Source organism: Hemicordylus capensis, chromosome 6 (assembly GCF_027244095.1).
Source record: "Hemicordylus capensis ecotype Gifberg chromosome 6, rHemCap1.1.pri, whole genome shotgun sequence".
In the NCBI taxonomy this organism is placed as follows: domain Eukaryota; kingdom Metazoa; phylum Chordata; class Lepidosauria; order Squamata; family Cordylidae; genus Hemicordylus; species Hemicordylus capensis.
This window is the reverse complement of record NC_069662.1, coordinates 135,641,253-135,663,111: the sequence shown is the minus strand read 5'-3', so window position 1 is coordinate 135,663,111 and position 21,859 is coordinate 135,641,253. Positions and strand designations below refer to the sequence as shown.

General features: G+C 43.9%; 1 protein-coding gene across 9 annotated transcripts in view; it reads right to left on the bottom strand.

The window, feature by feature from the left end:
* ABCB1 (ATP binding cassette subfamily B member 1) overlaps positions 1 to 21,859 on the bottom strand; it is an 81,359-nt gene that overhangs the window by 36,324 nt on the left and 23,176 nt on the right. For all 9 annotated transcript variants that reach the window (XR_008310225.1, XM_053263952.1, XM_053263950.1 and 6 more), the window contains 7 exons: positions 21,326 to 21,464; positions 16,923 to 16,995; positions 12,670 to 12,861; positions 11,471 to 11,642; positions 10,098 to 10,222; positions 7,410 to 7,581; positions 398 to 511 (listed from right to left, as the gene is read on the bottom strand). Coding sequence is in view for 8 of the 9 variants with exons in the window: in XM_053263952.1 (XP_053119927.1) it covers positions 398 to 511; positions 7,410 to 7,581; positions 10,098 to 10,222; positions 11,471 to 11,642; positions 12,670 to 12,861; positions 16,923 to 16,995; positions 21,326 to 21,464 (987 nt within the window). In the remaining variant the exon portion in view is untranslated. The remainder of the gene's footprint in view (positions 1 to 397; positions 512 to 7,409; positions 7,582 to 10,097; positions 10,223 to 11,470; positions 11,643 to 12,669; positions 12,862 to 16,922; positions 16,996 to 21,325; positions 21,465 to 21,859) is intronic.

Genomic DNA, 21,859 nt, shown 5'->3' with positions numbered 1-21,859 from the left:
CCACAGCAGAATGGAGTGAGCCGCAGCAGGTTTTGAGGCAAAAAGAACCCCATTACCGAGGTAGCTCTGGACCCTATTCATGGGCATTGCTGGGAATGCCTGGGAGCAGTAGTAGGGCCTGTTACACTACTGGGTTTTGCAATCCTGCACAAGCCACACAGCTTGGCAACACTGATAAAGTAACTGGTGCCAGGGGTGGGTAGGTGGGTTCCAGAGCAGTCCTTGACCAGGGTCCTATTTATCTAAGGGCCAGTCCTGAATCTGTGATATCAGGAATTCTTGTTCAAGAAATATAAGCCCATATTCACACTTATTTCAATGGTTTCAGATCTATAAACAGAACTCAGTCTTTCTGGCTCACAGTACTCTCAAGTCATGGCTCTAAAAATATACTTACATTGTCTATGATATTGAAGATGGCATAAGCAGCTCCTCTGGCAACAGCAAATGCCTCCAGGTTTGGACTCACCTGACCAATGCTAAATGCTCCAATTAGCACAGCAAAGAAGACCTAGATTGAAAAACATTTTCAAACACAAAGAGACATATTTTGAAGGTTAATTAATGCTATTCAAAAAGGTTTCCATCATGCAAATGCAATGCAGCTGAATTTCAATGAGCAGCAATGTACCGCTCAAAGCAAAGAATAAAATTCCGATGAAAGAAATACATCTCATATCACCATAAGGAGATGCTCCTGTTCAGAGAACAAACTCAAGGCAGCTTTTGTAAAGGTGGTGCTACAGTGGTTAGAGCAGGGATTCTCAACACTGGGTCCCCAGATGTTTTTGGACTTCAACTCCCATAATCTCCAACTAAAGGCCACTGGGACTGGGGATTATGGGAGTTGAAGTCCAAAAACATTTGGGGACCCAATGTTGAGAATCCCTGGGTTAGAGTATCAAACAGGGATTAGGGAGTTCTGAGTTCAATTGCTCACTTGGCATGAAGCTCACTGGGTGAAATTTCTTAACCTAATTTAGGTCGTTTGTGTGCGTTTTAAAAGCATTTATATCCCACTCTTCCTCCAAGGAGCCCAGAGCAGAGTACACGATTTATGTTTATCCTCACAACAACCCTGTGAGGTAGGTTAGACTGAGAGATATGTGACTGACACAAAGTCACCCAGTGAGTTTCATGGATTTGGTCTCTCCAGTTCTAATTCAGTATTCTAACCACTACACTATGCTGGCTCTCAAAGTACTGTTGTGAGTATTAAATGGGGGTGAGGGAGGGGAGACCCATATGCACCACTCTATACTTTTTGAATGAAAGGTAAGATAAATAAGTAATTGGAAAAATTATTCACAAACCTGAGTGGTTTCCAAGTCCCTGTTATAAGTATCGAATGTAACTGCTTGCCAAAGTGTCCCTGCTATAGTATGAATTATCTTATGAGTTCCAGTTATTTTTCCTTATTAAAGTCGGTCATCCAAAGAACAATGCAATTAATTATATGCACTCAAGGAGGCTTTGAAGATCTGTTTCTTGAACAGCAGATGCTCCTTTCCCCACCCAGCGTACAAAACTCAAGGGATTTGAAAAGGTAGGTTATGTGATATAGTATAGGAGTGTCAAAATCCATCTGCGTGCAGACCCACCACCAATCTCGGGGACCATCTCGGCCCAAAGTAGCAGTGGATCAACTCTCTTGGCATAAACAGTTGCTCCATCATCACCTTCCATCTGCCAAAGTAAGCTCCACCACAAAAGTTAGCAGGGGGCCCAGTTTTTAAAGGTCCACCTGGAGTCAGCCTTGCCCTGAGGAGCTATCAGTCATGGTAGACAATACTGACCTAGATGGACTAATGGCTGGATTTTTAAAACATGAACTCACATTCATTCCCATTTTATTTTGAAATGAGTTTTGTTTTTGATAAGTTTTGGTATATATTTTAGAGAGTATTCTAATGATGTGTATTAGAAAAAAATGGACCTTACATTGGGTTTATTTTTTGTATTTTTCATATATGCTCATGAAGAGAGAGAATGCCACCACCAGCTGCTCTCTTGTTCTTGTGTTCCTAAGAAAGATCTCTGTCTGAAACCCTGGAGAGCCAGCTACCAGCTGATATGGCCAGGGCTGCACAAATTCAGCCTTGCTGCAGATGTTGGACTACACCAATGGTTCCCAACCAGGGTTCCTTCAGATGTTGTTGAACTACAACTCCCAGCATCCCCAGTAGCTGGGGATGGTGGGAGTTGTAGTTCAACAACTTCTGGAGGAACCCTGGTTGGGAACCACTGGACTACACTCTCATCATCCCTGATTACTGTGAACTTAAGAACAGCCCTGCTGGATCAGGCACAATGCCCACTTAGTCCAGCATCCTGTTTCACACAGTGGCTCACCAGATGCCTCTGGGAGCTCACAGGAAAGAGGTATGTGCATGCCCTCTCTCCTGCTGTTGCTCCCCTGCAACTGGTATTGAGAGGCATCATGCCTCTGAGGCTGGAGGTGGCCCACAGCCACCAGGCTAGTAGTCATTGATAGACCTGTCCACCATGTATCTGTCTAAGCCCCTTTTAAATTAATCCAAGCTGATGGCCATCACCACATTCCATGGCAAAGAATTCCATAGATTAATTATGTGTTGTGTGAAAAAGTACTACTTCTTGTTGGTCCTAAATTTCAAAACCTTCAGTTTCATGGGGTGCCGCATGGTTCTAGTGTTGTGAGAGAGGGAGAAAAATTTCTCTCTGTCTACCCTCTCCACTCCATGCATAATTTTATACACTTCGATCATGTCTCCCCTTAGTTGCTCCTTTTCCAATGTAAAGAGCCCCAGATGCTGTAGCCTAGTCTCATAAGGAAGGTGCTCCAGCCCCCTGATCATTTTAGTTGCCCTCTTCTGCACATTTTCCAGTTCTACAATATCCTTCTTAAGATATGGTGACCAAAGCTGTACTCAGTATTCCAGATGTGGCTGCACCATAGATTTGTATAAGGGCATTATAATATTGGCATTTTTATCTTCAACCCCCTTCCTAATGATTCCTAGCATGGAATTAGCTTTTTTTCACAGCTGCCATGCACTGAGATGACACTTTCAATGAGGTGTCCACCATGACCCCAAGATCTCTCTCCTGGTCATTCACTGACAGCTCAGATCCCATCAGCGTACATGTGAAGTTGGTGTTTTTCGCCCCAATGTGCATCACTTTACACTTGCTTACACTGAACCGCATTTGCCATTTTGTCGCCCAGTCCCCCAGTTTGGAGAGATCTTTTTGGAGTTCCTCACAATCTGTTGTGGATTTCACTACCCTAAATAGTTTAGTGTCATCTACAAATTTGGCCACCTTGCTGGTCACCCCAACTTCTACATCGTTTATGAACAAGTTAAAGAGCACTGGTCCCAGTACCGATCCCTGGGGAACCCCACTTCCTACTTCCCTCCATTGTGAAAACTGTCCATTTATTCCTACTCTCTGTTTCCTGTCCTTCAACCAGTTACAGATCCACACATGAACCTGTCCCTTTATTCCATGACTGCTAAGTTTACTCAAGAGCCTTTGGTGGGGATCTTTATCAAAAGCTTTTTGGAAGTCCACGTATACTATGTCAACCGGATCACCTTTATCCACATGCCTGTTGGAATGATGGGAATTGTAGTCCAACAGCTGGAGGGCCATAGTTCTTGAGCCCTGGTATAGACAACCCGGGGCTAGATGGGCCAGATTCAGTATAAGACCAGTATAAGACCAGATACACAGATCAGATCAGAGTCAGTATAAGGCAGCTTTGTATGTTCAATGGATAGGAAACTGTGTATCTCCTATCCTATTTCCACTCCTTCCTAGCTTCTCAAACCACAACCAACTATTATGTTAAACCAACAGAAAAACCATCTCTTCTAAAATAAGATTATAAATGAGATTTAGAACAGGGTCTGAATGTTTTCTTAAAATCTAGCTCTAAAGTGTGGCAACCCAAAAATCGTGCAGCCCTTTCCAGAATCGCACCCTTTCATGCTGTGCCAGTGAGCAAGCAGGATATACGGGGAAACTCCCCAAATCACAATAAACAGCTGCGTTGTCTTGCATAACCACTTGAGTTAGTGTGGAAATTGGCACAAGAACCATATTAACACAATGCTAGGCTGGACAATGGAAGGAAGGAAAACTGCTCAGCCCTATTTTCAGGACTCTTCGTCTTCAGTCAATGCTGCATTCCAGCCTGACTAGAAACACCTTTCTCTGTCTTGCAAGGCAGAGGGTATTGGAGATGTAGTTCCAGTGCGTCAACCTTTGGCACCAACTATCCTAGCAAGTAGGAGGTAATTATTGAGGGTCTCCTTACTTGTCCTTGCTTGCCTCTACTTTATGACCCCTGCCTTGACTCCTCAGGTACTTCCTGGAGTGAGTCAATCCTCTTCCTTTCTTCCTAGAGAGAAGATGGAAAAATCTCCCTCCCTTCATTATGTAGCCTTTAGATAGGATTAAGTCTTTCCTATCTCAAATGTACTTCACCAATACATCAATTTAGTTTAGACTCTACAGTGATCTCCATGCTTGTTATTTAAATAGCTGCAACAACTAAACTCTGCACTCTGTAACTGGAGTGGTAGTTTCCTTGGCGCTTTGCTAAATAATCACAAACCCCAACAGAGGGAGGTGCTCCAAGTGAGGCTGGAACACAGTGCTGGTTGAAGAGTCTTGTGAAAGGGGCTGAGTGGGCCCTCTTCCGGGTAGTAGGCGCACCCCTGCACCAACGAGATCAGGGGAGAGCTGGTCTTGTGGTAGCAACCATGACTTATCCCCTTAGCTAAGCAGGCTCCACCCTGGTTGCATATGAATGGGAGACTTGATATGTGAGCACTGTAAGATATTCCCCTTAGGGGATGGATCTGCTCTGGGAAGAGCAGGTTTCAAGTTCCCTCCCTGGCATCTCCAAGAGAGGGCTGAGAGAGATTCCTGCCTGCAACCTTGGAGAAGCCACCATCAGTCTGTGTAGACAATACTGAGCTAGATGGACCTATGGTCTGACTCAGTATATGGCAGCTTCCTGTGTTCTTCCTATGTTCCTAACATCAGATGCACAGGCCATAGCCAGTATCGAAAACAGAGCCATTCAGCTCCATTTGCGATGGTCTCCAGTGAACAACACTGTGTTCCAGGCTGGCTGGGAGTGCCTTTCTCTGCCTGCAAGGTATTCTAGCCAGGCTGGAATGCAGCGCTGGCTGCAGAGTCTCATGAACAGCGCTGAGCAGCCCCATTTTCAATAATGGTCACACACCTTGCATCAATGTAGAGGGATGGTTCTCCAGCTTGGCTACCCAGATGTGGTTGGATTAAACACCCCATCAATTGCAGCCACAATGGCCAGAGGTCATTGTGGATGGGGATGATGATGGGTGGGTGGGTGGTGTGGGTGTGGGGGTTAGACCAACAAACGTATGGTGGGCCAAGTTAGAGAACCCATGATAATCCCTTTCAAAGCCATCTAAGCCAGTGGCTAGCACCACATCTTGTAACAGTGAATTCCATAAATTAACTATGTGTTATGGAGAGAAGTATTTTCTTCGGTCTGTTGTGAATCTACTGCCTACTGATATCAGTGAGGCTTGAGTAGAAGAATTGCCTAAAGATTGTGTTAATTAGTGGGTGGGAGATTCCAATATTTTTTTTGTTTATTTCAGGCACCCAAATGTCTGGGCCAGCCCTATTCAGCACTCTAAACTGAACTGTTGTTCAGCTTACCAGCAGACTCTTCTAGCTGGAAAACTGTACAGAATAGTGGTTAAGAGACTGAACTATGAATCAGGAACTGCCCAGCCATGAACTCTAGGGGCGCATTCACACATAGCACAGCCAGTAAGGTTGCCATGAACCTCCTGCTCCCCACAAGAGTGTGCTCCCGGCATGAACCCCTACTTCAGTGCCAGTCATGTCATCTGAATCCAGAAATGTTGGCTTACTCTACAGCACTTCCCTCTGGCAAACTGACATCTGTAATCTAGTTTTGAAGTTGGTTTCAGATGTCTGGTTGCTGGAGAAAGTGTTACTTTTCTGGGCCCGGACAACATGAATGGAGCAGAAGCAACGGCTCATGCCAGGGGTGCACATTAGCAGGGAACCAACAGTTCATGACAACCTTACTTGCTGTGTTATGTGAGAAGCTGCCATGGTTGGCTTTAGGCAAGCTACTCCCTCAGCCCGCCATCCACAATATGGGGATTATCAAGTAGACTCAGGTACGACAAGTCAGACTGGGACTGAGGAGTGGCTTCTGATCATATTTCTCCTTATTTTATCATTGTATTTACAAATATTCTAAATGGATTAAGTGAAGTAATTATCACTAGCTGAACCCTCACAGATCATCTGTGTGCTAGGAATTTGTTGCTCTCCTTTGCCCCCCACCACAGCCCCTGCTATATTGCTCAGTGTCATCCACCCACTCTCAATCACCCCTCCCTGCCACTCTCTCTCTCACCCCCTCCCTGCTCACTCACTCACCCCCTCCCCACCACTCACTTCCTGCTGCTTGCTCACTCACTCACCCCCTCCCCACCACTCACTTCCTGCTGCTTGCTCACTCGCTCACCCCCTCCCCACCCGCTCACTCGCTCACCCCCCTCCCCACCCGCTCGCTCACTCACCCCCTCCCCACCCGCCCGCCCGTTCGCTCACTCACCCCCCCCACCGGCTCCTCTTCCCTATCTGCATGTGCAATCCCCACTGCCCAATCACCACGGTGTTTCTGTTCTGTTACCTCCAATTGGTAAAGCACTTGTGTGGGCAGGGCTTGCCACATACAAGCTTAGTGTATTATATAAATAGATTATTTGTTCCTGAACTGAGTTCTGTCTGTTATTTTTTTGTAATTGGTTTTCTTTTGTACATTTCTGCAAAAATAAAAAATTAAAAGTACGGGGGTGGGGGATGAAAGGCATATAGTAAGGATCTATTCCTGTGACTGTCTCTGCTTGTGGCAGCTACAGAAAAATGTGGCACAGAGGCACAACATCTCCCTTGGATTGATCCAAGGGATTAATTCTTATTGCCTCTTACTTGGGATACAAAACTTATTATACAGAGATTTATAAGTTCCTCCACTCAGTCATGGAGCTCAGTGTATGACCTTGGGCTGATCACCATTTTTCAGCCTAATCTACCTCATAGGGTTGTTGTGAAGAGAGAGGAGAACCATGTATGCAGTCCTGAATCCGCTGGAGGAAATTACTAAATTCATAGAATTTGGTGGATTTTTTGTGTGAAATACAATTATACTGAAATGTTTGCTCAGTTTTGTTTTAGCTTACATATTTTGTACAAAGTTATTTTAATATCTTTTACGCATTAAAGAGGTGATTTTGAAGTTTGTCTTTGGAGCAGTGCGATGCATATTTCATCGCTGGTATATTCTCTTATTTAAAATTGTATTGCTATTCATCAACACTTACTGTAAGGACATTGCCAATGGTGTAACCTTCATATAGTACCAAAGAAGCTCCATACCAGAAAGCCAAAGCATATGATGCATATATTAAAAAGAAAGCAATTCCCATGGATATGTTGGCTGTTATAGCCTTCTTTATTCCAATGTTTTTAGCATCTTCCAAATTTTTATGATACCTGAAGGAAAGGAAGCACATGGATATAATTATATAGTTTGCATCAGACAACAAAATGCATATCTTAATTTTATTATTTGCTTTGCCAGGATTTTTAAAATATCTTTTAATCTAATGCTTACTTCGACAGTCCTCCTGTCATGGTCAATATAACTTTTAATATTTCTACATACGATGATCCTGTATTCATTCAGTATTCTTCAGTAGCAGTTTATGAAATTCATTCAATCCAAGGAACAAGGAGCTAGCAAGTTATTGGCTTTAACAAAGCTAATCAAAAGTCACCTAGTAACCTAGTAAGCAGAGGTGTAACTATAACAGGGCACGGGGAGACAGTTGTCTGGGGGCCCAGGGGCCGCCCCCAGAGGCAAGACACATGACTGACTCCCCCAGCTGTTCACCCACCTGGGCTTCAATTGTATTCATCCTCCGAAATTGATGTGAGGTTAAGACCTGGAGCTACCAGAACAGCATGCCCTTCTCTAGTACCATTAAATGACTTGCATCGTCCACAATTTACAAAACCTTTTAAAAAATAATTTTAAAGATATTTTTACTTCATGAGCTGAGCTTCGGTGAGGGGGGCATTTTAAAATCTTGTCTCTGGGCCCACTCCAACCTTGCTACGCCCCTGCTAGTAACTTCTTTTAAAGTAAAATTCATAACACCTACTAATGTTGCAATGCTTTCTTTTATTATGGCCCCTCCCACAGCCCTAATTCTATAGATTGCTTCTGCCAAATGGTGAATAACTAGAGTTCAAAATCTGAGATGGTAAAATCTTGGAACTGTGAAAAGGTCACTGTGTGGTTTTTTGCAGAGCTAATTAGTCACCTATATACTGTTCACTATATACAGCCACCTAATGGCGCAGTGGTGAAGCAACTTGCCTAGGGATTAAGAGGCTGTTGGTTTGAATACCCGCTGGTATGTTTCCCAGACTATGGGAAACACTATATTGGGCAGCAGTGATATAGGAAGTTGCTGAAAGGCATCATCTTATACTGAGCAGGAGGAGGCAATGGTAAACCCCTCCTGTATTCTACCAAGAAAACCACATGGTTCTGTGGTCACCAGAAGTTGACACTGACTCGATGGCACAATCTTTCCTTTCCTTTATACAGTATTCTGTATATATACCTATATACTGTTCACAAGAACATTATCCATAAAGTGAAACATGGGCAAAGTTAACTGGCATATGCCATTAGCGCTCTTTACAGTTTTGGAGCAGGTACTATACATTATTGTCAATGGTATACAAGTTCCTTTTTTGTTTTGTTGCCTTGCTACAGTTTTCCTAGACACATCGGGCTCATCACTGTTGAAAAGAGGATGCTGGGGCTAGATGGATCCTTGACTGATCTAGTGTTTTACATCCTTACTTTGTAGTGTTTCAAGTACTCAAAAAAAAAAACCCAACACCTTAAACCGGCCCTCAGAAGCATGACCTCCAAACCATGACCAGAAGCTTACCAACATTTTAGAATATCTGAAGGAAGAACAGAATATGGATTAAGTTATATAATTTGCACCGGAGAACAAAGTCCATGTGTTTCTTAATTTTGTTTTTCCCCTGGTACCCTGACCCTTCTGCAATAGGTGTACATATTTTATTATGGTTCTTGCAGGTGCCTATACCAAAGTGGTCTTGAGGAACACCAACCACCCTTAACACCCAGAGCAGTTTAAATACATAAGAATGTCAGTCCTGGTGGATCAGACCAAAGGTCCCCCTTTCCAATATTGGCCAATCAGCTGATTCCAGCAAATTCACAACATGGGCAAAGGCAACAACCCTCCCCTGTTGCTTTGGCCACCCACAACTGATTCAGAATCTCTCTCTCTCTCTCTCTCTCTCTCTCTCTCTCTCTCTGAAAGGATGGGTGGTTATCCACATGAATGTTCTGATGGTTCTTTAAACAAACAAACAAACACTCTTTTAAAGTTTCCCTAAATATTTAAACAGACCACACCAAAACTATCTGCAGACCACTCTATTCCATTTCACACTCTCATTACTTGTAATGAACAGGGGGACACAACTACAATTAGGTAGAAAGATGCCAACAGTCTGTCTGTGTGGGACATAGGATCTGGGGGGGGGGCCCAGAGGCTGTGGAGGCCCTGGACTTCAGCCCCGAAGTCCAGGGGTAAGAGCGCCTCTGACTGAAAATAAGTGAGCATTAGTGAAAATAAATGCATGTTGTTAGTGCCTGATAGTCTTAGACCAAGACTTTCCAAGGTGTGAAATTAGAGCTTTCCCCCTGTTTGGTAGCAAAGAGAAACTCCTGGATTTGGATTCCAATCAATTATGCATAGACAGGAATTCTTCACTGATTAACTGGGGGGGGGGGGATGTGATTGTTCTATTGCCTTACTACTAATGTTGAGTGCATTTAGCCATGCACGTGGTGTAAAATTGACCAAATACAGACTACTGAATAACTCAGAGACATCCAGCACATTGGGAGTGGCTGTTTAAAATTAACCAATTACAACAAAACAGTTCCTGACCTTTGGATTTCTTTCTCCTGTCCTCCAAAAGCGATCACTGTCCTGATTGCTGACAGAACCTCCTCAGCTACTGATCCAGCTTTAGCATATGCAGCAAGCTCCTTGTTGGTGAATGAAGAAAGGACCTGCAGGAAATACAGTATTTCAGCTCTGTCATCCAAGACATTTCTCTAAGACAGCTACTACCTGCTTCATTAGCTTTGCCAATTCTTCTTTCCTAAAATAAGAAAGCTACAGTGACTCTTGCCAAAAGCATCTTGCTTAGTTGTCAGGGAAACATCCTGAAAACAATAGGAACATTTCAGAACCATGTTATACTAAGTAGTAAAATCAATGTAACACTACGGTAATGAAGCATGAGTTAGCGATGTTCTTATGTAATGAGAACATTACATAATGTTATGTAATGAGTACAATAGCAAGGGAGTAGGGAATATGGAACAAGGGAGGACAATTGTCCCTGGCTGCCAGGGTCGGGGGGGGGGCACCAAGGCTTCCCCTCACCCTCATCCAGGGTGCCCTTTTCCACACAAACAGAAGTGCTGACGGGCCTTATCCTCAACACTGGCCCCATCCCCTTGCTTCTGACTTCAGACTCAGGGTGTGGCTTGAGGCGTGCACGTGCTTGCAATTGTAAAGCCTAGGGCGTGGGGGAGCTGCTGGAGGACTTTATCCTCCAGCCGCAGAGAAGCTCTGTATGCTCCTGTACAATAGGGCTGTTCTCATGAGGATTACTTGGCTAGGAGAAGCCTCTGGCCGTAGTTTAGGAGCTGTGCATGCTCCTGGTTTGTGATTGTCTGTGGGTTTAACACAAGGTCAGATGTGGGGATCTTGTTCGTGTGCTAAGCCCCAGCTCATCAGGCTGAGCACACCCTACCAAGATTCCATCCCCTCCTTGGGAATGAGGTAGGAGGGGAAACGGTCCTACGTAGCTGGGCTTAGCACACGGACAAGCTTCCTGCCTCCAACCTTGTTTTAAACTCACAAGCGATCACAAGTTGGGAGTGGACACAGCTCCTGAACTGGGGTTGGAGGCTTCTCCTACCCTAGTAATCATCATAAGAACAGCCCTAATATGGGCCATACCCAGTCTACCAAGGACTCTCCCCCACCTTCCACCACCAGAAAAGTTTCTCCCCCAAAATGACCTGCTCACAGGTAAATCTGTAGGTGGCAGGTGCCTGGGCCTGAGCATAATGGAGAGAAAGATCTTGGCAAACCACACGTGATTCCCAAGCCACACATTTCCCATCCCCGCTATAAACAGAGAAGCAAACAAGAGCACAATTCTGAGACAACTGCAATGGCCTTTTCAAAACTGAATTATGTTGATTCTGCATCATGTGTTTATATTTCAGCAAAATTATACCTACCTTTGCCCAAATTCCAGCTGAAAGCCCCAGTACAGGACTGACTGCCAGTATGACAAGAGTCAGTTTCCATCCTTTAGTGAACCCAACTATAAATCCTGTTAGAAATGAAGCTATTCCCTGAATTAGCATTGCAATTTTGTCACCAATTCCTTCATTGATTTTGGAGACGTCACTATAAAGCAAGACAAACTGTTTAGGGTTGTATATCGATGAAAAACAAGACCAAGGCATGCTTTCCACAGATGCTCCAATTCTATCATTACCAATGATGTGGCTGCAAATTCAGAAATGCGGGTGCTCTCCATGACAGTGCTCTCCATGACCCCCCCAACAGCCAGAGAAGCCAAGAAGTACTGCCGCTCCGTCCCTGCACATCCCCTCTCCACTACCGGTGCTGAGTCACAATCCTTCCTTTCCTCTTAGACAATTGATGGAAACATCTCTCTCCTTACCTATTCATTATGTAGTCCTTTAGATTAGGATTAGGACTTTCCTATCCAAGTGTACTTAACCAATAAATACTTAGTATGTAGTTCTACAAGAATCTCCATGTGTTTTCTCTAAATAGCTGCAACAACTAACCCATCCTCTGCTACCTATTCTGTAACTAGAGTGTGTGATCTCTTTCTTAGAGCTCTGCTGTTTAGTTACTGGGGGTAAAATTAACAACCCCCAACAGATTGGCCAACTTTATATGTTAGACACATGCATCGGTAGACAGAAAAATAAAACAGTGGAACCACAAGGCCATGAAATGCAAGACTTTGACTTGTCTATGGAAAGCTCAAAAGACAAGACAAGCACAATGACCATTCACAGCGGCAGTAATTAGTGATGACAAACATACTAGCTTTCTTATATTAATTTTAGACCTGTAGTGGGAGAGAAAACCTTGATCTTGATTGAACCCTAAACCAATAGGATGAAACATATTGATCAATTCTAATTCAGCAGTTTCACATTGGAATTGTCCTTTGTTCGTTTCCCATCTCTGTTAAGAGCTGCAGCTTGGTAACTTGCTCCAATTTTTGGATGAATATCACAGTTCTGGGAAATAAATTTGAAGCCCCAGCCTCTGTAAATTCCATCAGCATACAAGACCTTCTGCTTTATTTAAGAAAAGTAATTTATCTAGTAACCAAAACTGAAACTAATCTCTACTGAAGAAAACACAATAACTAAACATGAAATATACTCACTCAATAAGCCGGGTATTTAGCTCCCCGACATCATTTACATCAAACCATCCAATTTCCTGCCGCATGATGGCGTGAAAAAAATGTTGCCTAATTCTCTTGACTTGACGGCCAGCTGCCAATGTCCAAAATGCAATTTGTACATAGGCAGCAAGAAGAACACCAGCTCCTAATCCTGAATAATAGTATGCATATCTGAAAGTACAAACGGCAGAGGCAAATTCAAGAAGAGTTTGCAGAATAACAGAGATGAATTGATTTTGGAAATTGTTTGCTTGATATCTGAGCTTGTAACCATAAAATAAAGAAATGAATACAGCATGTGCAGCTGACAGCATGTAAGGTAAAGGTAAAGTGTGTCATCAAGTCGATTTAGACTCCTGGCACCCACAGAGCCCTGTGGTTTTCTTTGGTAGAATAAAGGAGGGGTTTACCAATGCCTCCTCCAGCGCAGTATGAGATGATGCCTTTCAGCATCTTCCTGTATCGCTGCTACCCGATACAGGACCAGCGAGGATTCAAACCGGCAACCTTCTGCTTGTTAGTCAAGTATTTTCCCGCTGCGCCTTTAGTGTGCAGGGCAAGAAATGATAATATTATGAAACAGCTAAATGATAACATGCTTCCAGGTTACAGTCTTATCCACCGATGTGCAGTAAGGCCCAGTGAAGTCAGTGAGACTTTTTAAGCAAGCATCATGCACTTTCAATATGCAACCAAATATTGTCTTTAAATGATTTCATCTGATCAGAATTTGATCAAGTTAATTGTTAATCTAGAGCAGTGTTTAGACAAATGTTTGCAGATTTCATCATGACTGTGGGAAAATCATTAAATGAACTTTACATATGAAATACAACAATATGTTACTTTAAAGGGCAGTTCCTAGTTTAAAGAACCAAAAGGTACTTGACTACTGCCTCCAGATATATAGCAAATGGAAACTAAATTTTATAAATTAGGCTTATCGGGAATGAACAAACAAAATTCCTTTCTGGCTATCATTATTTAAGGATCAGTGATTAAGGATATTAGATTAGATTTGATGCCCAATCAGTTCAAATTTTTAAGATACTTGGGACTTACATACAAACTAGATGTGTCTGTGGGTGCTTCAAGATGGAATACAAAAATATTTGCTTTATTAATGCCATACTGTTCTCGGACAAGTGCATATTCTTTAGTTTAACCCCACTTTTTAAGCTGTCTAGGATCAGCCATTCGTGCTCCATGATCATGGATGGCAAATATGCTTAGAAGGGTGAAGAACAAACTCTAGAGGAGAGACCTGAGGTGGGCTGAGGCAGAAAAATCCCATGAGGGCAGGGGCAAAATGGTGCCCCATACTGGACTGGGCAGGAAACATGTCAGCACCTGCCTGGAGGAGTCAGCCTGAATTGAAGCCCGAGAGCACCAGGAGGCAGACCAATAGCCAGGAGGACCGGGGGGAGGGGCTGCCCCCATAAATTTCCTCTGCCCCCCCTTTTTTAAAAAAAAACAAATAAATAATTTTTAAATAACTGAATGTTACTTGCACTTAAGACTGCGGGGAGCCAAGCAAGCTGGCTCGCCTACTTTTTTGCCTCCCTATAATCTCACACTGCATGGGAGGAGGCAATGGTAAACCCCTCCTGTATTCTACCAAAGAAAACCACAGGGCTCTGTGGGCGCCAGGAGTCGGCAGCAACTCAAGGGCACAAAAGGCTGGCTATGGGCCTGCCAGGAGAAAGGAAAGGCAGGCAGTTGCTGGTGAAGCCTATCTATCATGCCCTCCTCCTCTCTCTCTTGGCCATGCAGAGCAGACTCACTCTGTATGCCTCGCCCCCAGTACCAAGTGGGAACCCATCCTGAGGATGAGCATGGACGGAGGTCGCAACTTTTAGGCTGGAAGACTCCTGTCACTGACACAGGAAGAGAGAAGGCAAATTGGACGGTCTCCCTTCTCTTTGAAGAACCTATTCACCGGCCACCATGCATCACCACTGCTGCTGCTCCTGCTCTAAGGAAGGAGATTTATTTCTTATTTATATCTTCCTTGGAGCATGACAGCCCCCCCCCCCAAAAGAGAGACCAGTTTATTTTATTTACAATGTTCTTATAGTACTTCTGGCTCAAGGTAATGGGACGAGTGAAGATGGGTTAGGGGCCCATGTTCACCTTTTTCCAGGGGCTTACTCCAACCTTGCAACACCCTTGGATGTGTCAGGACTCTAATGGTGAACATTAAGCTACCTTACATTGAGTCAGACTGTTGGTCCGTCTAGAACAGTACTGTCTACTCTGATTGGCAGGGTCTCCCCAGGGTTCCGGACAGGGGTCTTTCCAATCACCTGCTAAATGACCCATTAAGTGGAGATCCCAGGGAGTGAACCTAGAACCTTGTACATACAATGCATGTGCTCTACTACTGAGCTATGTCCTCTTCTCTTCCCCAAATGGAGATGTTGTCAGTGCTGGAGTACTCCGAGATTAAGGTACAAGAGGATAAATATACCCTGTACTCCAATTTACTCATTGAAGAACAAATTTTTGACTGTTTATGCCATTAAGTATTATGTATTCTACATATGCAGGAGTAACTGGTATGTATACTTAACACACATTCATAACTCTATATCTTATTTTGTGCCTGTGCATTCTTTTTAATCACAGAAACAGAATTCATTATATCTTTAATGATAAACTGATTTCAGAAATAAGCTCAGGCGTGGCTTTCATTCAAGATGCATATTGCCCTTTCTTGCATAAGCACAGGCTGGATCTCCAAAAGGTCAAAGTCTGAATGGTGTATACAGAAAGAAATAGAAGAGCATGTGAAACAAACATGAGTAGAAAGAAGAAGAAGAACAAATAAGAAGTGAAGCAAAACAAAGAAAATGTTCATACAACATGTTCATACAACAGCATTTTGTGTCATACAACAGCATACAACAGTCATACAACAGAAGATGTTCATACAACAGCATTTTCAGATTAATGTATTTTAACTTCCATTCTCTTTGGGCTAGTTTACAAATTCCTCTAGCCAACTGGAAATATAACCCCAAGGTAGCAATTCTACATGGGATGTATAACTTTTGTTTATGTATGTATTATAGTTATATCTCACTTTTCTTCCATTATGGCCGTGTAAATGGGGTTCCCAAGCAGTCAAGTCAGTTGCCCATCCAGGAATTAACCAGACCTGGACTTGCTTAGCTTCAGCAAGGTGGCTGTATCACATCCTGGGACCTTGTGAATAGACATCAGTTTGTTCTAGAACATCTTTTTGTGTGTGTGGGGAGTGTTATATTGGTAGGTTGAGACCATTGTGGCCCATTATGAACTGCCTTCAGTGCCCTATATTGGCCTTGAATCGGTAGGATATAGAAGTCCTTTTAATACATAGGACAGCATGGCAACCCTCAGTTAAACTCACCTAAGGTTGGCGTTCCTTATCGTTCAAATGCAGGGAAATCCCGCAACTGCGGTTCCATTGCCACCTTCAAACTGAGGATTGAACCCTTGGTTTGAAGTCTAGTAGCTTGATGGAACCAGAGCTCTGCTGACCCCATTGTGTCATTCAAATGCAGCAACCTGGGGTTTGTGCTCAAGTTCCTCCCGCAAACACGTCCCCTCTCATATCAGGGCCAATGGTTGCCAACAAGTGACGTGCTCAGCAGAAAAGGGAGGAGGATTGCAGGTGGGGGCAACCACAACTGCCAGATCATCTGCGGTATGATTTTTTGGCTTCTGTGAGATTAACCTCATGTATGCCTACCTCCATTTCACTTGTCAGCCAAATGGGCCCATACATACATACATACCTTATATTTATAAAAACACACATGCCAACAACATTGTTCTCTTTAATTATGTGGGCTTGCTTTACACTAGCCCAATCCTTTCCTGGCCTCACTGGCATGGAGTTTCTGCCCATGTTTACACATTCCAGACCTTGCCTCTCTGTGGGTAACTATAGCACACCCGTGTGGGCATGGTCCTCAGGACTTCAGGCATAGTCATAAAGCTATGATACCTTCAAACAACTATTAAGATTTTTTTAAGACACTTGCTCAATTTTATTTTGTTAACAAGCTCACTTTGAGACTACTATTGTTTATTTGCAGCAACTTAACTGATATTATATCCAAGTTGACAGTCACCTTTAAAATAAAATGGTTCTTTTTAAAGTGAAATGTTCGCATGAAAATCTCAGATTTTGCATAATATGAAGCAAATATAATTATCAAGATGCCTAAAAAAAGTCCAGGTACCTTGTCATTTCGTCTTCTAACGTTGAATTCGGAAAAGTTGAATTCAGAAAAGTAGTAATATTTACAGGAATAACTAAATGGAAAAAAGTTATATAATAATGAAACCATTAAAGACAACATTAAGGCTGTATCATCAATCATTCATTTTACTTGATTCAACACATGCTTACTTAGATGCAGAGGTGCACCTAAGTAATTCTGGAGCCTGAACCTAAAGGCCTTTAGAGTCCCCGCCCCCACCCGCTGCAAGTTAAGCATCACTTTTTCACACATAGGTTCTTGAGGGCACAAACCCAGTGGCGGCCCGTGAACGCGCCTCCGGGCAGGGTGGTGGTGGCCGGAGGCAGCTTTAAGAGTAACTTAATTCGGTGCTCACCTCCACCACCGTAGCACCTGAATGCTCTTCAGAGTGGCAACATGCTGCCCAGCAGCCCCTACAGCGGGGAAGCACCTCCGCTGCTCACCTGGCTGCTGGTGGGGGCTCAGCTCCGTGGAAGCCCAGTGAGTGGCGGAGGCGCTTCTCCACTGTAGGGGCTGCTGGGTGTCACGTTGTGGCTCCCAACAGTGTTCAGGTGCTGCCACGGCAGAGGTGAGCACCGAATTAAGTTACTCTTAAAGCTGCCTCCTGCTGCCACCACCTCTGGAGGCATGTTCACAGGCTGCCACTGTACAAACCACACCACCCAGGACAGACTAAAGGTGATTTGGGGGGCCCCAGGGGATGTGGAGGCCCTGGACTTTGGCCCCAAAGTCCAGGGGTAAGAGTGCCTCTGCTTAGATGTAAGCCTCGTTAGGTTCAATAGGATGACTTCCAAAGGGACTTATATCCTGAGTGTGCTTAATGTTGCAGCCTGAAATGCCTAGCTATGTATTAAACTTTCATTTATTTCAGTACTATTAAAAATATAAAGTGAACTTTGTGCTTGTTTCCTTCAGAATTGGTTAGAACCTGCCTTAATGGCTTGTTACTCTGAATTGTAATGCTGCTTTTTGAAGTTCATATGCAGAGACTGGTAAGCCAGGTGGTCACCCAGGGCATTACCTGGAGGGGGTGGCTTGCTGTTTTTTTAGTACTGTATATTGTCTGCAATGAGCTGGGGGTGTGGACCGCTGATAAAACTCTGTGCACAACAAAGGTAACACTATTTATCCTAGGGCCAGCCCTATCCTCATAATCTTCTTGTTGGAAGGCAACTCCAGGAGTATTGACTCTTGGCACCTTTTATCCTAGTGGCTGCTAGGGGTATATTAGGAGTAATAATGACAGTGAGGAAGGGGCTTCCTCTTGATTTCACTCTCGTCTTTTTGTCTGATCGGGCTTTATATGATTGTTAGACTGATATTCTCGGGGCATATGGGAAGAGAGCTGGTCTTAAGTATGAATTTATGGGTTGTCTCATTTGCTAAACAGGGTCCATCCTGGTTTGCATTTGAATGGAAGACTACATGTGTGAGCACTATAAGATATTCCCATTTGGGGGTAGGGCTGCAATGGGAAGAGCATCTGCATTCTTGCATGCAAAAGGGTCCCAGCTTCCCTCCCTGGCAACTCCAAGATAGGGCTGAGAGAGACCTTTACTGTAACCTTGGAGAAGCTGCTGCTAGAATGGGTAAACAATACTGAGCGAGGTGGACCAATGGTCTGACTCAGTAAAAGGCAGTTTCCTATGTACCTATATTCCTATCTCCCCCCCCCCCCTTCTTTCTCTTAGACTGCTTCTTGCTCTCTGCTCTGTGGCAGACTCCATCTGCCATGCACAGGGCTTTTTGGGGGGTGATGATACATGCCAATACACAGTACTGGCACCTACCATCACCTGCCCCCGCTCCTCCCCCCCACAAACTCCGAAATCAAACAAGGCCACACCCGGGAACTCACTCCCCACCAGGGATCGCAGTGGCAGGGAGGGCTTTGCCTTTGTTCCCTAGAGGTGCTTCCAGAGCTTGGCCACACACCTTCGCATCGTGCACACAAGGGGCGTGGTCAAGCTACAGAAGCTCAAGCTTTGAAATCACCCAAGGCCATGCCCAGGAACTCACTCCCCATCCAAAGTGGAACTCACTTTGTTCCATACAGGAACGAAGGCAAAACCCTCCCTGCCACTGCGATCCAATTCCCCGGCGGGGAGTGAATTTCTGAGTGCCATGCCATATAAGCATGCAAGGGATGTGGTCATACCAGCTCCTGGGGTATTTTAAAAAAAAGGGCAGCTTCTCTCTCTCTCTCTCTCCCCCCCCCCCCCATGGAGACAGAATGCTCAGGCATACCTGCTTTCTATCCAAGCATGTATTTCCCTAATAAAGCTTACTTGCCTTTGGATCTTAATCAACTGTCTCAAGCTACATTTTAATGGACTCTGCTTTTACCACTCATGCTGGCTCTGTTGTAACTGGGGTTAGTCAAACTTCCCCTCCAACACTTCTGTTCTCTTTCAACTACTTTCCCTTCCTGTTCTCCACCAACAGCAGTCTTGAGCCAAGACAACAATATCCAAACTAAGCTACACCAGGTATACAGTCATAGGACTAGGAAAAGGATCAAGACCAGAGCAGGCAATCATAGAAAGTTGTGGGATTTAAATTTATGGCAAAGTAAAGTAGGGGATCTATAAAAGACGGCAAGGCATGCAAACAGCTAAGTTAAGAGTCAGGTTAGGTTGGAAAGTAAACAAGGTGGTCTAGAAGGAGGAAAGCAGGATGGGGACCTAGGCTATGGAATAACAAATGTAGAAGCGTGTTGTATTCTGTCTAGTAGACTTTTATGTTTAGTGATTTTAGACATTTGTCCCAGTGGGGATCCTGTATGGAGTGTGGGGGTGGAGTCAGAAAGAAAAGGGAGCGAAAGGAGAAGGAGAAAAATAGAGTTCTTTCTGAATAAAGTCTTAGTTAAACCAAGTTGAGACTTCTTTGTGATTATGAGGGAAACAGGTATAAAAGAAAGAGCAAGAGCTTGAAAGACCCTGAAGCAAGAAATCCCTGAGGCTGTTCACACCATCCCTGGATCATGGGAATGTGTGACCGTGGGATCTAGGGATCATGGGAACCACTGGGCTTGCAGGCGAGCCTGGTGCTCCCAAGGTGGCTAGCCTGCCTAATTCCCCCTTCCCTTAAATGAGGTTAACAGAGCAAGCACTCCGTTAGCCTCATTTCCCCCCTCGTGTATCGCCATGGCACGCAGCGACACATGAGTAGCCTCCCGGGTTCGGTTTGGCGGTCTCTCCAGGATGCCCCATGCACTCATGTGGGGCATCCTGGAACTTACAGAGGCCACATGACCCCTGATCCCTGCAGCCCGCACCAGCTCCATGATGGAGCTGGCTGGCAGTCGTGTGGGCAGCTGCCTTCTGATCGTCAGCGGGGAGAGGGGCTAAGCCCGCTCTCCCTGCATACCCGAAAAAAGCTCTTTTCACTGATCGTGAGAAGAACTTCCCTGTTTCTTTTTCCTGACTGCAGTTGCAAAGTTAGAGACAAGCCCAAACAAAGGAGCTCAGCTGTATGGGGGTTATTCATCAATTCATTGCATTTATCCTGATTTCCCATAAGTGTTTGCAACTTATTATAAACCTTTTTATCCATAAAGACTGTCAAAAAGCATTAATCATTAAATTATTTAAAAGAAATAAAACATAAAACAGTGTTAAATCATCTACATTGTAAAATATATAAGAATTATAACATTTCTAGCAGCAGTAGAGAAGCATTTTCAGAAAAGAGGCACACTATTCAATAACTAATACTAAGCAGAGCACTAATTAACAGTTTTATTTTTTTTTTAAAATCCATGCTATAACAACATAATTACAACAAAAACGAAAACAAACAAACCCAGAAACAGAAAAGGGGGGGGGAGGAGAATAAGCAGAGTTTCAGAACCTGTCCATCTTATTTATTTATTATTTCTCTGTGTAAACCACCCTGAGCTGTTTTTGGAAGGACAGTATAGAAATCAAATGAATGAATGAATGAATGAATGAATATAAACAAGCTGTTGTCAGCCTGGTCAGACCTGTGCTAATGGGTCAAACAAGTACCTTTTAAACTCTTATATTTAGCAGGCAAGAGAGAGCAACTATCCCTATTCAACCCCAGTGCTCAAGTGGCTCTTGCTGGTGATTCCTTTTACATTGTGAACCTCTTTGAGGAAGGGGACCATTTTCTTACTTTTATTCCTTTTGCTATATAAATCTCAGGGAAACCTTTTATTGAAAAGGCAGGATATAAATAACCACAACAACCCAAGATTGCAAACATGGGAATAAACTATTCTCTTCATATACTCCTGTTCTGGTCAGTGCCAGCAGACAACAGCATATTGACCTCTAGCTTTTGGTTGCTTTGGCAGGGATTGTTTACCTAGAGGACATGCCTCCATCCTTTCTTTCTTTGGACTGCATAGCTCTTACCTTTATGAGCTGAACCAACAAAGCTGTCTGTCATAATTCCAAAAACAACCATCATGACTGGAAGTGCAGCTCCATGGAGGGCTGCGAAGACAGTGCCTAGGATCATGAGTGATATATCCAGCCAGTCAGCATAACGAAACTGAAGAAAGGAAAATCCACACATGAAGAGAAGCTGATCCATTATAGTACACTGATTATATCCATCATACAAGCAATAGTAAAGGTAAAGTGTGCCATCAAGTGGGTGTTGACTCCAGGCGACCACAGAGCCCTGTGGTTGTCTTTGGTAGAATACAGGAGGGGTTTACCATTGCCATCTCCCGTGCAGTATGAGATGATGCCTTTCAGCATCTTCCTATATCGCTGCTACCCAATATAGGTGTTTCCCATAGTCTGGGAAATATACCAGTGGGGATTTGAACCAGCAACCTCTGGCTTGCTATTCAAGTCATTTCCCGCTGCACCATTAGGTGGTTCAGTAGTACATTGCTGTATATTAAGGTTGCACAAATATGGATACAAACATCACAACTC